At 39.2% G+C, this 16,019-nt stretch overlaps 2 protein-coding genes across 5 annotated transcripts in view; both read left to right on the plus strand.

Moving 5' to 3' along the window:
- LOC103099704 (zinc finger protein 665-like) overlaps nt 1–8,604 on the plus strand; it is a 75,481-nt gene extending 66,877 nt beyond the window's left edge. Inside the window, exon 5 of the mRNA XM_056796921.1 lies at nt 911–8,604. Coding sequence (XP_056652899.1) covers nt 911–3,780 — 2,870 coding nt within the window. The 3' untranslated portion in view covers nt 3,781–8,604. The remainder of the gene's footprint in view (nt 1–910) is intronic.
- Nucleotides 8,605–11,543: 2,939 nt separating this feature from the next.
- The window catches only part of LOC100617593 (zinc finger protein 665-like), a 35,872-nt gene continuing 31,396 nt past the window's right edge, over nt 11,544–16,019 (plus strand). For all 4 annotated transcript variants that reach the window (XM_016422328.2, XM_007492193.3, XM_016422329.2 and 1 more), the window contains exon 1: nt 11,544–11,847. The gene's annotated coding sequence lies outside the window, so the exon portion shown is untranslated. The remainder of the gene's footprint in view (nt 11,848–16,019) is intronic.

The following is a 16,019-nucleotide window of genomic DNA, read 5'->3' on the forward strand; positions in this document are numbered from 1 at the left end:
CTAGAAAATGTAAGTTAACTCAAATAGGTTTTCAGGGGCTCTTTCCCATTATTTGGGGACCTGGTTATCCCAAATCTAGATGAAATATTTAGCAAATACAAAGAGGGCTTTTGCTTTCAAATGCCTCAGAGTGAGTTTTTGATTATAGATAAAGGAATAGGTCTCTACTATGCCTACAATGGGATATTTTCCATGGTAGAGCATTTATTTGAATTCTCTAGTGAAATAGGTGAGTAGAATAATAGACACTTAAATAACTTATAACTAATTAACTATTTAAATTAAGGGAAGGAAGTGAAGGGAATTGGAAGATCTAATCTTAAACCCCAAAGTCAGTGTACTAAACCCCACTAACAACTTTCTATATTGTTCTAATCAATTCCTTAATTACTACTTAAGATTACAACACTAGGAACAAAGGAATGAGGGACATGTCTTAATATCAAATAGAAATATTTTGAGATAACAAATAAATCCTCTAGAAGAATGATCAATAAAAGGCATTTGAATGGAGTAAAATGGAGAAAATCCATCCAGGTAAAGAGCATGATTAGTCTCAGGTTGTGAATTCTGGTTTCAGCTACAGGAATGTTGTTCATATCACCTGGCTATTCTAAGCTCATGGCTTCATTTGTAAAGCATAATGAGAGTCATCCCCCCAACCTTGCCCCTTGTGTGATAGGTTTGTAGTGAGTGTACAGTATTATTATTTGATTTCTTTGTAAATTAAATCATCCTGAATTGAACATGTGAGTTCATGGCATTTCCAATTGCTTGATTCTGTCAATTAAGTTAGAAGACTCTTCTTTTTGCCTGGGGAGATAGAATATGTCAGTTTACTTTATTCTAGAGGAGGAAAGAGGATTTACTTACACACATGTATTTCTGTATATATGTTTATTTTCTTCAGATGCACAGACCAGTTTTGAAGTAAATGAGACTACTGTGAAGCTGAACATTTCTACAGAAGATTCTTACCAGCAAAGATTCATGAGTAACAATCCCTATGATTTTGATTTGAGAGAAATCTTTGATTCGATAGAGAAAAATCAAAATAGTTACTGTGTATTTGATAAAAATGGAAAGAATCTCAGTCAATATTCAGTCCTAATTCAGTGTCAGAATATGACCTCAGAGAATGAGTGGTTTCAGCATAGTGAAGATAGGGAACACTTTACTAAAAAGGTCCAACTTCAGTCTTATAAGAAGCCTTCTTATATGCAACTGTACCAAGGTTTTCAACGGGAAATGGCTGTCAGCTTGAATTCAGACCTCATTAGACATCAAAAAAGTTATCCTGGAGAAATGCTTTATATAGGGAATGAAGGTAGGAAGGCCCTCAGAAAGGCCTCAAAGCTCATTGGCCATCAGAAAATTGACACACGAGAGAAACCTTATGAATGTAATCAATGTGGAAAGGCTTTTACAAATAGATCCAGTCTTCCTGTACATCAGAGAATCCACACTGGAGAGAAACCTTATGAATGTAATCAGTGTGGAAAGGCTTTCACACATGGGTCCAGTCTTTCTCAACATCAGAGAATTCACACTGGAGAAAAACCTTTTGATTGTAATCAATGCGGGAAAACTTTCAGACAGAATTCCAATCTTTTGACACATCAGAGAATCCATACTGGGGAGAAACCTTTTAAATGTAATCAGTGTGGAAAGGCTTTCATTCAGAGCTCTAGTCTTGATCTTCATCAGACAATCCACACTGGAGAGAAACCTTATCAATGTAATCACTGTGGAAAGGCTTTCAGAAATAGATCCAGTTTTGCTGTACATCAGAGAATACACAGTGGAGAGAAACCCTATGAATGTAACCAATGTGGAAAGACTTTCACACAGAACTCCCACCTTTTGACACATCATAGAATCCACACTGGAGAGAAACTTTATAAATGTAACCAGTGTGGAAAGACTTTCACACAGAATTCCAATCTTTTGACACATGAGAGAATCCACACTGGAGAGAAACCTTATGAATGTAACCAGTGTGGAAAGATTTTCACGCAGAACTCTCATCTTTTGACACATCAGAGAATCCACACTGGAGAGAAGCCTTTTGAATGTAATCAGTGTGGAAAGACTTTCAGAGAGATTGCCAAACTTTTGGCACACCAGAGAATTCACACTGCAGAGAAGCCTCATAAATGTAATCAATGTGGAAAGACTTTCAGAGAGATGGCTAAACTTTTGACACATCAGAGAATCCACACTGTAGAGAAACCTTATGCATGTAACCAGTGTGGAAAGACTTTCCGAGCAAGATTATATCTTGTTGAACATCAGAGAATTCATGTTGGAGAGAAACCTTATGAATGTTATCATTGTGGAAAGACTTTCACCCAGAACTCCCATCTTTTGACACATCAGAGAATCCATACTGGAGAGAAGCCTTTTGAATGCAGTCAGTGTGGAAAGACTTTCACCCAGAACTCCCATCTTTTGACACATCAGAGAATCCACACTGGAGAGAAGCCTTTTGAATGTAATCAGTGTGGAAAGACTTTCCGAGCAAGATTCAATCTTGTTAAACATCAGAGAATCCACACTGGAGAGAAACCTTTTGAATGCAGTCAGTGTGGAAAGACTTTCACCCAAAACTCCCATCTTTTGACACATCAGAGAATTCATACTGGAGAGAAACCTTATGAATGTAATCAATGTGGAAAGACTTTCAGAGCAAGATTTAATCTTGTTGAACACCAGAGAATTCACACTGGAGAGAAACCTTATGAATGTAATCAATGTGGAAAGACTTTCCGAACAAGATTTAATCTTGTTGAACATCAGAAAATTCACATTGGAGAGAAACCTTATGAGTGTAATCAGTGTGGAAAGACTTTTAGGGAAATGACCAAACTTCTGACACATCAAAAAAGCCACACTGGAGAAAAATCTTATGAATGTTGTCAGTGTGGAAAGACTTTCAGACAAATGGCCAAACTTTTGACCCATCAAAGGATCCACAGTGGAGAGAAACCTATTGAATGTAATCAGTGTGGAAAGACTTTCAGACAGATGACCACATTTTTGACACATCAGATAATACACAGTGGAGAAAAATCTCTTGAATGTAATCAGTGTGGGAAGATTTTCAGGCAGATGGCCAAACTTTTGAGACATCAGAGAATCCACTCTGGAGAGAAACCTTTTAAATGTAATCAGTGTGAAAAGTCTTTCAGACAGATGCCCAAACTTTTGACACATCAGAGAATCCACACTGGAGAAAAACCTTTTGAATGTAATCAGTGTGGAAAGACTTTCAGACAGATGACCAAACTTTTGACACATCAGAGAATTCACACTGGAGAAAAACCTTTTGAATGTAATCAGTGTGGAAAGACTTTTACCCAGCATTCCAATCTTATGACACATGAGAGAATCCACAGTGGAGAGAAGCCTTATGAATGTAATCAATGTGGAAAGGCTTTCACACAGAACTCCCATCTTTTGACACATCAGAGAATTCATACTGGAGAGAAACCTTATGAATGTAACCAATGTAGAAAGACTTTCCGAGCAAGATTTAATCTTGTTGAACACCAGAGAATTCACACTGGAGAGAAACCTTATGAATGTAATCAATGTGGAAAGAGTTTCACCCAGAACTCTCATCTTTTGACACATCAGAGAATCCACAGTGGAGAGAAACCTTTTGAATGTAATCAATGTGGAAAGACTTTCACCCAGAACTCCCATCTTTTGACACATCAGAGAATCCACACTGGAGAGAAACCTTATGAATGTAATCAATGTGGAAAGACTTTCTGAAAAAGATTCAGTCTTGGGGAACATCAGAAGATACCCCCTGGAGAGAAACCTTATGAATGTAATCATTATGGAAAGACTTGGGCAGAGGGCCCATCTTGCTAAACATCCAAAAATCCACATTGGAGAGAAACTTTATGAATGAATGTGGAAAGATTTTCACACATTGTTCCAGTCTTTCTCAACATCAGAAAAGCCATCCTGGAGAGAAACCTTATGAATGACATCAGTGCAGAAAGACATTCACAGAGAAGTTCAATCTTTGAAGGTAATCATTTTGAAAAGGTTTTCACACATAAGGCTAAGCTTTTGATACATCAGAAAATCCACACTTATGTGGAATTAGATGATTATTGATTAAAGATTAGAATTTTAGTTAATCACTGGAACCAATTCTTTGAATCTGATTTGAGTTTAATTGTATGGTGCTCTGCAGAAGAATTTGTAAGAGTTTAGATTCCCTGATTATAAGGGCTACAAACTTGTTCTTTCTCATAGAGATTGTAAATCTTGAAATTTCTCAGACTTGTGAATGTTAAAAATTTCCACATTGGGGAATTCTCCATTGGAACAATTCCCTACTGGGAACATTCCCCTTTTTGACAGTGAGAACTCTACTTGGATCAGAAATGGGAGGACCTCTGCTCCACCCGTACTTAGGATTGCTTTGGGGGAGAAAACTCCTTGCTAAACAATGAGGGTACTTGGGCCCATACTTATAGTGAGGCAAAAAGTTCTTTAAGCCATGCCTATTTTTAGAAGTAATACAAAGGGGTGCTAAGTACCTATTAAAGGTCAGGCAACTTGTAAACTTGCCAGGAGCAAAGAGGTGAAAACTTATTCAGAAGTTTTTCTGGTTCAAACTTACTAAAGGGATTAGTTGACCCAGCAGTGTTTTTAGAATGGGTTGTCCTTTGGAAAACGTCTACTGTGATTGGTAGATGGAAGAACTTAGGGGAGGTGACATAGGAGAAAACCCCCTATATAAGAAAAAGCAGAATCTCTTGAAAAGGAATTCCTTTTGAAAATCTCTTGAGAAGAAATCTCTTATGAGGATCACTTGAGAAAAATCCTTTTGGAACAATCCTTTTGGAGAGAATCCTTTTGAGGAAGATCTCTTATGAGGAATCCTTTTGGAGAATCTCTTGAGGGAGGCTCTGGAGAAGGGAAGCTCTTGGAGGACAATCTCTAAGGAGGTCTTGCTGGAGCTCCTCTGAGGGGACTCTGTCCCTCTGGAGGCTCTTGAGAGAGGTCCTTTGAAATAGTCTCTGGCTGGAAGGCTAGGAGGACGATGGCTGGAACTCTCTCTGAGGAGACTCCGTCACTAGAATCCTTGCTTAGACAGACCTTGTGGTGAGTGATAAAAGACTGACTGACTGATCTCTCTCTCTTAAGACTCAGGTCTAGGCCATGTTGGCTTAAGGCCCTTCATACTTATTTCCTTTTTCTCTCTTTCTCTCTTGTTCTTTAATTCCTCATTGTATATTTAATTAAATTCTCTATAAAACCCAGTTGACTTGGGTATATTCATAATTGGGAATATTTCCCTGGCGACCACCTTATATTTGATTTTAAACAAGACACTGTAGTGAAAACATATTTTCTGTGGTCACAATTTACTCACCCACTCTTATATCTACTACAATTTATATCTTCTACTATTTTACTCACTACAGTTTACAACCTCAACCATTTTAACTCTTTTAATCACCACAGTTTATGTCTCCAACTATTTTAAATATTACAGTTTATGGCAGACAACTATTTTAAATGTAACAAGATCAAGGAGATAGATGGAAGATGGTTTAATCTGGTCAGGAAATGTTTTGCCTAGTATTAGGCTTCTCTTATGTTGAGTGGTATTTGACATGGGAATTTCCAGAAGATATTGTTGAACTTTATGTTTTCCCCATTCCTATGGATTCTAATGATTCCCTGTTACAAACCAGAATGATTAAGCAAAATATGTAGGCCAGCCTTCACCATTTTTATGGACCAATCACAGTCTTGGTTTAGTTTGCATCACTGGACTGTTTTTTGTACCCTATAGAATCTGCTATATATTAAATGCTGCTCTGATTGTCAGAGGTGTCCCTTGCTACTGAAGAACTTGGAATCTTGCTTTGTTGGCAAATTGCTAGCCTTACTAATAATAAATTTATCATGTTCAGAAATTTATGATTGTAATCAGCATGGAAAAGCTTTCCAGGAAAAGCCAACATTGTTAACCATCTGAAAATCCACACTGGAGAGAAACTTTATTAATATTATCAGTGTGGAAAGAATTTCAGAGAGAGGACCCCTCAGGCAACATCCAAAAAGCCACATTAAGAGATATTTTAGGAATATAGTCAATGTAGTAAAGCCTTCAATAATAGTTATCCCTTCTTTCCCATCAAAGAATTTCTATTAGGAATTGTGTCACTGTAATGAATAGGGGCAGTTAGCTGGTGCAGTGGATAAAGTGCTGGGCCTACAGTCAGGAAAACCTGAGTGCAAATCTACCCTCTGGCACTAGCTGTTTGACTGTAGGCAAGTCATTTAACTTCTTTTTGCCTCAGTTTCCTTAGCTATATAATGAAAACCACAGAGAAGCAAATGGCAAAGCACTCCTGTAACTTTGCCAAGAGAAACCCATAAAAATGGGATCATGAGGAGTCAAATACAATTAAAACAACTTAACAATGACATTGGATGAGAAAAAGCTTTCTTATGGAATATGGAGCTTATTGAACATCAGTAGACATTCTGGAGAGATGACCTATATGGATTCAGTAGGGGAAGGCCTTCAAAGAGAGATAATAATCTCTTTAGAGGATTTGTACTAGAGAGAAGCTTTAATAATTTGCTCAATGGGGATATGCTTTTCTTTGGAAGGAGACCAAAAGACATCGGAATATTTATACAGGAAAGAAGGCCTATAAAAGCAATTCCTTTTGTCAATGTCAAAGCCTTTATTTAGAATTCATACTTGATTATACATTGGATGAATCATGCTGGAGATAAACTTATGGATCTAAATAATGAGAGAAGGTCAAACTGCTACAATATAGACTTTGTTAGACAACCCAAATTTCATTGTGTTCATAAAGCCCTATAAATATATGGAATTTTTCTTTGAAATCCTAATGTTTGTCATTAATCTTCAATAATAATCCATAACATTCACTTTCTTCAGTCATTCCCTAATTACATAATACTCACTTTGTTTCCTGTTTTTTGGTGACATTAAGTGTCATGGCATGTTCTGGTATTTTGTTGGATATTTCTTTCTATCATGATTTCTTTATACAGCTAGGTGGCCTAGTTGAATGGTGTGCTTTGGGACATTTTCGCCATGATAAAAAATACTCCAATTCATCTAGAATGTAAGTGGAACAATTAACTGGGGAAAATCTTTGCAGAAAGTTTCCCTGATAAAGACTTCCTTTCCAAAGTATATAAAGAACATATAAAGAGTATATGGAGGTATACAAAGAATGGTCACTATGAAATAATGTAAAAAAGTATTAATAGGCAATTTTTAAAGGAAGAAATACAAATAAAAACAGTCATAAGAGAAATGTGTTCCATATTTATAATCATTGATGAAAATTCTTAATTATCAGAAAAATTCTTAGATTGATAAAGGTGGTAAGAAAAAGAGAAGGAATTAATTTTTCTTCATGGGTATCTGGTACAAGAAATTTGGTTTTGTGTTTTTTTTTTCCTTTTGACCTAAAGGAGGATGGATCCAAGGGGCAGAAATGTTTATTAATCTAAAAATAAAATTTAATAAGAAAAAAGTTCAAAACCAGTAATAAATAGGAAAGGGCAATTAAATCAACTCATGTTCCACTTCACACTCATGGAATTGGCAAATATGTTAAAAAATAACCAGTGTTGGAAGGACTATGGGAAAATAGGCACATGAGTTAATTTACTGTGAAGCTGAAAAATCATTAAATTATGTATACTCTGAGTTAGTGATACCACTAGAGAGTATTTTCCCTGAAATGGAAAAAAAAATTAGCTGTGTATCCTTGGGCAAGCCCTTACTGTTCTACCTTAGATTAGTTTTGCCTTAGAACTGATATATAGTATCAATTCTAAAATAAAAGGTAATGGTTTAAAAAAGAAAAGAAAAAAGGGGAAAGGACTCAAGTCTACAAAAATATAACAGTTCCCTTTGTCATGACAAAGGATTTGAAACTAAGGTGTGATATCCTACAATAAGCAAGAGCTGAAAAAATTTTGATATAGGAATAGAGTAAATCACAAATAGGCCAAGAAAGTATAACCTGGGAAAAGTTGTATTAATTAATGATAAGAATAACAACACTGTAAAGACCAATAAGTTTCAAAGATACCGCAACTGATTATTTTAATGGCCAGCCAGTATTGCAGAGGATTTAGTAAGACCTGCCCTACCTGCCTCCTAATGAGAGGTGATATATTCAAAATATAGTTAAAGTATATTTTAGGTCATGGATGATAGAAGAATTTATTTTGGTTGACTGCTTTCCTGATTTTTTTTTTCAATTTTTGGGTAGAAGAGGATTGTAGTGAGGGAGATTAGGCATAGAATTGCCCTTCTGCCACTTCAAAATAAAGATAAGGAAATCATTGGATTTTTAAAATATGTGCAATAGAGTAAATGGGATCCCAGAAGGAATTAGGATAGCTTTGAAAGTACTATGTTGCATTTTTTAGTTAAATAAAAAAAATCCAGCCCTACATATCAGAACTTATTTGATGTGTTTTCTTTTCTGTTTTATGGTGTATATGTATATAAAGTGCTTCTTTCATGTTTGTGAATTTCAGAATTAAAAATAATCAAATACTAAATGGTTTTCCTTTTGTCATTTTCCCTTATTTTGAAGGCATAACAGGAAATTGCAAGATGAAGTGAAAAAAGCCTGGATTTCACTCCCACTGTAATATGGAACCCTGGGCAAATCCCATTACTTCTACATTAACATCTCTAATTGAGGATAATAATGGCCTCTTACATTTTAGAATTGATGAGGCTCAAATAAGAATATATGAAATCTATTTGCAGCCTTTTAAGTGGTATAACAACAAGTATTATTGGTATTTTTATTGTTCTGTGGTTTACCAAAATCCAAACCAAAGTAGGGATTGAAGTTAACAAAGTATTGTGAGAAAATGGATTTCTGGGGACCCTTCTAAAGGTACTGGATGAAATGAAATTCCAAACATCCAGGAGAGCCAAAACCAGCGAAGTAAAATACTCCCAGACAGAAACAGCAAAAACAAACAAAAAAACCGAGCTGTGCCCTGGAAGGAGAGAAACCCAACGAGACAGTTAAGAGTTCTGTTAAACCATGGCTAATCTGTAATCTTTTAAGGTCATACATGAGAGGTAAATAGGTTCACAAGAGGCTGGCTTGCCTTGGCCTCAGGGAATAGAAAGGAGTGATTAAAAGAATTAATACTCTGCATCAGACTTGTTGGGCTATCATTTTAAGAAGAAAAGAATTAAATAACATTAAATCTAGTGGGATCTGCCATCTATTGGTAGTTGAATCCTTAGCACTGAACTAGAGATCAGAAATACAAGTAGATGTTTTCCTAGCAAGGAAACTCTCTGAGGGCAGGAACTATTACTATCTAATACTTAGCTCATGCTCTGCATTGTTAATTGTTATTATTAATAATAAAATGCTACTGTGATTATAGTAACAGTGGATGGAATACTAGCCTGTAGTCAGGAAAACTTGAGTTCACATCTGGCCTCAGATTTACTAGCTGTGTGATCCTGGGCAAGTCCTTTAACTCTGTTTACCTCAGTTTCCTTATCTGTCAAATGAGTCAGAGAAAGAAATGGCAAACCCTCTAGTATCTTTGCTGAGAAAACCCCAAGTAGGATCATGAAGAGTAAGATATGACTGAAATGACTGAACAGCAATTATTAGAATGGGAGAGAGCAGGGGGCAGCTGGGTGGCTGAGTGGATTGAAAGTCAGGGTCAGAGAGTGGGAGGTCCTGGGTTCAAATTTGACCTCAGACACTTCCCAGCTGTGTGACTCTGGGCAAGTCACTTAACCCCCATTGCCTAGCCCTTACTACTCTTCTGCCTTGGAACCAATACACAGTATTGACTCCAAGACGAAAGGTAAGGATTAAAAAAAAAAAAAGAATGGGAGGGAGTGAAGAACAACATTACTAAGGCCCAGAGAATATCCGACCATTAGGAGAACTAGAAGGATCCTCAGGAGTCATCTGCTTAATCTCCCACCCTCTAAGACCTCTGATTCACTCCTTCACACATGGAACATAACTAACCTAGGGCAAAAGGACCTTTGCCCCAGAGTGCTGGTCTTCCCTAGGTTTAGCTGAACTTTGTGATCTTCTGGAGATCCAGGCCACAACTGACTTCCAAAGGTCTCTGTATGGGATTGGCTGCCCTTGTTCAGTTCTACCCACCCAGTGACTGTCCTCTGAGGTGCCACGTCTCCTTTGTGTCCCATACCATTCCAAATGAATTTGCCCTGGGTAAAGTTTGGCCTGCTTATATCTCTGCTCCCAAGGCTTGCAGCCAGCTTGGATTCAAATCCCTGTTGCCACTTGTTGGAGTATGAGAAAAGCCACTTGGACTCCATTCTGTGTGAATGAGAGGCCTGGACTAGATCACCTCTTCCTGCTAGCTCTAAAGCTATGATTCTTGGGCTCTTCCAGCTGTGGCATTCTGATACTCTTCAACCCATTCCTTCACTGTCTGACCGTGGTTAGAAAGCTACCTAAACTCCTGTTGTCTTTTGTCCTTACCCCTCCCCTTCCAGATCTAGGGCTCTGAGGCCTTGTGGAAGGAGAGCCTCAGTGTCCTCCTCTATAGAATGTAAAATTAGGCTCCAGTAGAACTCTATTCCCCTTGGCACGTTTTCATTCTCCCTAGCACTCAGCAGTCTAAATTGGCTAACAAGTGGATCAGTCAATCAATTAACACTTATGAAGTGCCTACTATGTGCCCTCAAGGAGCTTACAATCTGAGGAGAGACACAACAAACAAAGAAATGCATGGAAAGTAAGCTACATAGAGAATAAGAAAAAAATTAAGCACCTACTATGTGCAGGGCACAGTTCTAAGCCCTGGAGATACACAAAGAGGCAAAAGACAGTTCCTGTCCTTGAGGAGCTCAATCTCTAACGGGGAAGGCAACATGTAAACGTATGCAAAACAAGCTATGTAAAAGATAAAAAGGAATTAATCAATATTATTATCTACTAAAAGTCACTAGTAAGTACTGAGGGATGCAAAAAGCAGCAAAAGATAATCCTTGCCCTCAAGCAGCTCACTACCTAATGAGCACCACAAAAACTCAGGAAAGAATATAAAAGTTTATTTTTTATTTTTAAATCCTTATCTTCAGCCTTAGAATCAATACTGTGTGTTGGTTCTAAAGCAGAAGAGTTGTAAGGGACAGGCAATGGGGGTCAAGAGACATGCCCAGGACCACACAGCTAGGAAGTGTGAGGTCAAATTTGAACCCAGAAACCGCCCCCCCCCCCCCCTTCTGGGCTTGGCTCCCAATCCACAGAGCCACTGAGCTGCCCCTGAAAAATTTTTACAATTTAAGCACCTACTATGTGCCAAAATTCTATGCGCTGGAGATACACAAAGGGGCAAAAGTCCTCGAGGGAACACAATTTAATGGAGGACACAACAAGCAAATCGCTACAAAGCAAAATTAGTACAAGTTGGAAATGATTAATGGGAAGGCCCTTGAATAGAGAGGGGTGGAAAAAAGTTTCCGTTAGATCATGGTTAGACCCACAGGACGTGGAAAGACCCAGACGTCCTCTAACACTACCCGAACACGCTCCGAATTCTACTTCCGGCTAGTTGGGGCGGGATGAGCACGCGCACCAGGCATCACCCTCAGCCAACCTTTTGTGAATCCCGACGCCCCGCCCCCTTCTCGCGGTAGACCACAAGCCCCAGTGTGCCTCGCGGCGGGTTCCTGTCTCCTCCCCTCCTCTGGCCCTCTTATGCTGTTCCCCCGCCTCCCTCGTGTTTGAGTGCCGAGGCTGCTGTGAGGCAAATGAAAGGGCGAAGGTGGTGAGTGAGGTGAGAAGGAGAAGGGGCCCTCGGGGGCAGGGGTTCTGGGGCCAAGGGGCCGAGGTGACACCTCCGGGGCGCAGGCCCGCGGGGTCTCCTTTCGGCCCCGCCCCCGCCCCCCCTTCCCCCCGCCCGGGAGGTCTTGCCGGGGGCCCGAAGAGGGGATTCTTTCCGAAAACAGGCATGTTCCCGCAGGTCCCTGGAAGACCAGTAGGTTAGTGAGGAGCAGCATTCCTTGGGCCGAACCTCCTTTCCGGCGGTCTTGAGTGCTTCCAGCTCTCCTTAATGAGCGCTCTCAAACTTAGTCCTAGGAAAATCTCCGTAGCAGCAGCTTTTTCCTATTATTAGTCTTCTTCGGCCTCTGGCCAGGGGCTGGACTGGGCTGTGCCCCCCCCCCCCCCCGGGTCACCGCAGGTTGCTGGCCGTACTGGCTGCAAGCTACGTGGGGGAAGCTCAGAGGAGCCGGAGGGCTTGGACCACACTCGGGGAACCCTTCACGGACAAGGAAGCGATTCGCTGCGTATCTGCAGCCCGTTAACGCCAAGTTAGACAACTTAGACAATCCGATTCAGGATGGAGAGGCCCTGGGTGTAACCTCCCCACCTGTCTTCTATTTGCCTTTAACTAATTAGACCTGTCTATTCCCCTAGTTAGAAATCCTCTCTGAGCCGAGGGATGGGGATTGGGCAGCCGGCCCCTGGGGCGGGAAATTGGGGGTCTATAGGGTTAGTGAGAAGAGCTCTGACCCTGGACACCTAAGATCCACGTTGGAATCCTGGCCTGACCCTTACAAACTTCATTGACTCAGGAAACCTCCTTGGACCTCTGTCTTCTTAAGGACGTGTAAAACGAGAGGTTGGGCTAGCAGTCCTGTGAAATCTCCCTGGCTTCAGTGCAGTAACTTGATCCGCCTTTCTGCGCCGCTTTGGCTGTGGAATAAAATAGAAACCGGAACAGCTAGGTGACTGAATTGAAAGCCAGGTTTAGAGACTGGAAGGTCCTGAGTTCAAATGTGGCTTCAGATTCTTCCTAGTTGTGACTCTGGATGAATCACTTAATCCCAGATACCTTGGCCTTACCGCTCTTCTGCCTTGCAACTGATTCAAAGATAGAAAGATTTAGTTAAAAATAAAATTAAATAGAAACTCTATAACTTGTCATTCCGGGTATAATCTGAGTATTTCTCCTGTTTTATCTTCCAGTACTGTGTATCATGTAATTTACATTCAAGCCAACCTGGAGATTTTACTTGTTCTCTATTCTTAGTGCCTTTGCTCATAACACCCTCAATTCCAGGAATGAACTCCTAGCCTTCCCCCTACTCAATCTCTGCTTGTTGAAATTCTCTTTTCTTCAATCCTTAAGGTACCACATCTTCATGAAACTTTCCCTTCCCCCCTCCCCCCATTCCTTCCCTCCTTTAGCTTTTCTACCCTTGCTGGAAGTGATCTCTCCCTCCTCAGAGTTCTAGGTGCCATTCATTTGGTGGAAACTCAAGAGATATTTCTTAAAATGTATTATGTTTCCAGACCTGGGCCCAAGGGCAGCCATTCTTAGAGTAATGCTGTTGATCAGAAGTCTTGTGTATAAATGGAGATTTTGAGCCTTTGGACTTCATCCCCCAGGAGTCCCCTTAGTATTTCCCAAAATTCTTTTTTTTGTGTGATTGTATTAAGTGACTGTAACTCCTCCCTCTTCCTCTTCTTGGACCTGCAGCCTGGCTGAAGTCAGGCAGTTCTTTTGTTTTAGTTATTATTAATAAAACTTTAAAATTATAATATGTAGTTATTGATTATTATGGGAATGGGTATTCAGATGGGGAGTTTTGATGAATATTATTTTCTTAAAGAAGTATTCGCTAACAAATGTGTTATTGGTGAAAAAGCTATTGACCTAGAATCACTGGGGAAAACAACTGAGGTTTATATCCTTATTTAATCTCTTTATTCATTGCCTAAGATGCCCACAGTTCTTTTCTGTGTGATAGAGATACCAGGATGAAATGACAGTCCTCACTCTTGAGGAACTGACAGTGCAATAAGAATAAGGCAGGTACACGAATATATAATAAAGTATAGTACTATTAGGGGAAAAAATCTTATGACTACAGAGAAGAGGAGGTCCAGAGTACTTAGGAGAAGTAGCAAAAATTTACTTCCTTTAATGTTCTTTTTCTGGGCATTTGAAATCAACTCCAAACTGGTAGTTAAAGCTTAGACTTAGGGGGCAGCTGGGTGGCTGAGTGGATTGAAAGTCAGGGTCAGAGAGTGGGAGGTCCTGGGTTCAAATGTGACCTAAGACTTTCCAGCTGTGTGACCCTGGGCAAGTCACTTAACCCCCACTGCCTAGCCCTTACCACTCTTCTGCCTTGGAACCAATACAGAGTATTGACTCCAAGATGGAAGGTAAGGGTTTAAAAAACAAAACAAAACTTAGACTTCTGTCACTGTAAGCCATGGTGTGGTCACCAAAAGTAACTCTTTCATCCTTCTTAAATTTAAAATTTTTCTTGTTAAAATGTGTGACATGGAAATAAGTCAATAAAATTAGTGCCCATTTCCTGTTCTGTGAAAGATTTAAACAAATTTTTTATTATACCCATATGATTTCTTTTTTAAAGTTCCATACTGTTAAGCTTGCTTCCACAGGAATTATTTGAGTATTTTTTTCTTCATTTTTTTTTCTTTAGTCAATTTAGAACATTATTCCTTGGTTACAAGAATCATATTCTTTTCCTCCCTCCCCTTCCCCACCTTTCCTGGAGGTGATGCGCAATTTTACTGGGTATTACATGTGTCTTTGATCAAAACCTATTTCCATGTTGTTGGTGTTTACATTAAATTGTTTATTTAGAGTATACATCCCCAATCATATCCCTTTGATCCAGGTATTCAAGCAATTGTTTTTCTTTCGTGGTTCTACTCCCACTGTTTTTCCTCTGAATGTGGATAGTGTTCTTTTTTTTTTTTTTTGCAGATCCATCCCAGTTGTTCAGGATCACTGCATTGACACTAATGGAGAAGTCCATTACATTCAATTGTGCCACAGTGTATCAGTCTCTGTGTACAATGTTCTCCTGGTTCTGCTCCTTTCACTCTGCATTACTTCCTGGAGGTCCTTCCAGTTCACCTGGAATTCCTCTAATTCATTATTTCTTTGAGCACAATAGTATTCTATCACCAACATATGCCACAATTTGTTCAGCCATTCCTCAATTGAAGGGCATCCCCTCATTTTCCAATTTTTTGCCACCACAAAGAGCACAGCTATGAGTATTCTTATACAAGTCTCAGTGCTATGACTGGGTCAAAGGGCAGACAGTCTTTTATTGCCCTTTGGGCATAGTTCCAAATTGCCCTCCAGAATGGTTGGATCAATTCATAACTCCACCAGCAATGCATTAATGTCCCAACTTTTCCACATCCCCTCCAGCATTCATTACTTTCCGTTGCTGTCATGTTAGCCAATCTGCTAGGTGTGAGGTGATACCTCAGACTTGTTTTGATTTGCATCCCTCTGATTATAAGAGATTTAGAACACTTTTTCATGTGCTTATTAATAGTTTTGATTTCTTTAACTGAAAATTGCCTATTCATGTTCATGGCCCATTTATTAATTGGAGAATAGCTTGATTTTTTGTACAATTGCTTTAGCTCTTTATAAATTTGAGTATTTAGACCTTTGTCAGAGGTTTTTGTTATGAAGATTATTTCCCAATTTGTTGCTTCCCTTCTAATTTTGGTTGCATTGGTTTTGTTTGTACAAAACCTTTTTAATTTGATGTAATCAAAATGACTGATTTTACATTTTGTGATTTTTTTCTAACTCTTGCTTGGTCTTAAAGTCTTTACTTTCTGAAAGATCTGACATGTATACTATTCTGTGTTCACCTAATTTACTTATAGTTTACTTCTTTATATTCAAGTCAACCCATTCTGAGTTTATCTTGGTGTAGGGAGTGAGATGTTGATCCAAACCTAATCTCTCCCATACCGTCTTCCAGTTTACCCAGCAGTTTTTATCAAATAATGGGCTTTTGTCCCCAAAACTGGGATATTTGGGCTTGTCATAGACTGTCTTGCTGAGGTCACTTTCCCCAAGTCTATTCCACTGATCCTCCTTTCTGTCTCTTAGCCAGTATCATGTTGTTTTGATAACCACTGCTTTATAGTATAGTTTGA

Source organism: Monodelphis domestica, chromosome 4, assembly GCF_027887165.1.
Source record: "Monodelphis domestica isolate mMonDom1 chromosome 4, mMonDom1.pri, whole genome shotgun sequence".
In the NCBI taxonomy this organism is placed as follows: Eukaryota; Metazoa; Chordata; class Mammalia; order Didelphimorphia; family Didelphidae; genus Monodelphis; species Monodelphis domestica.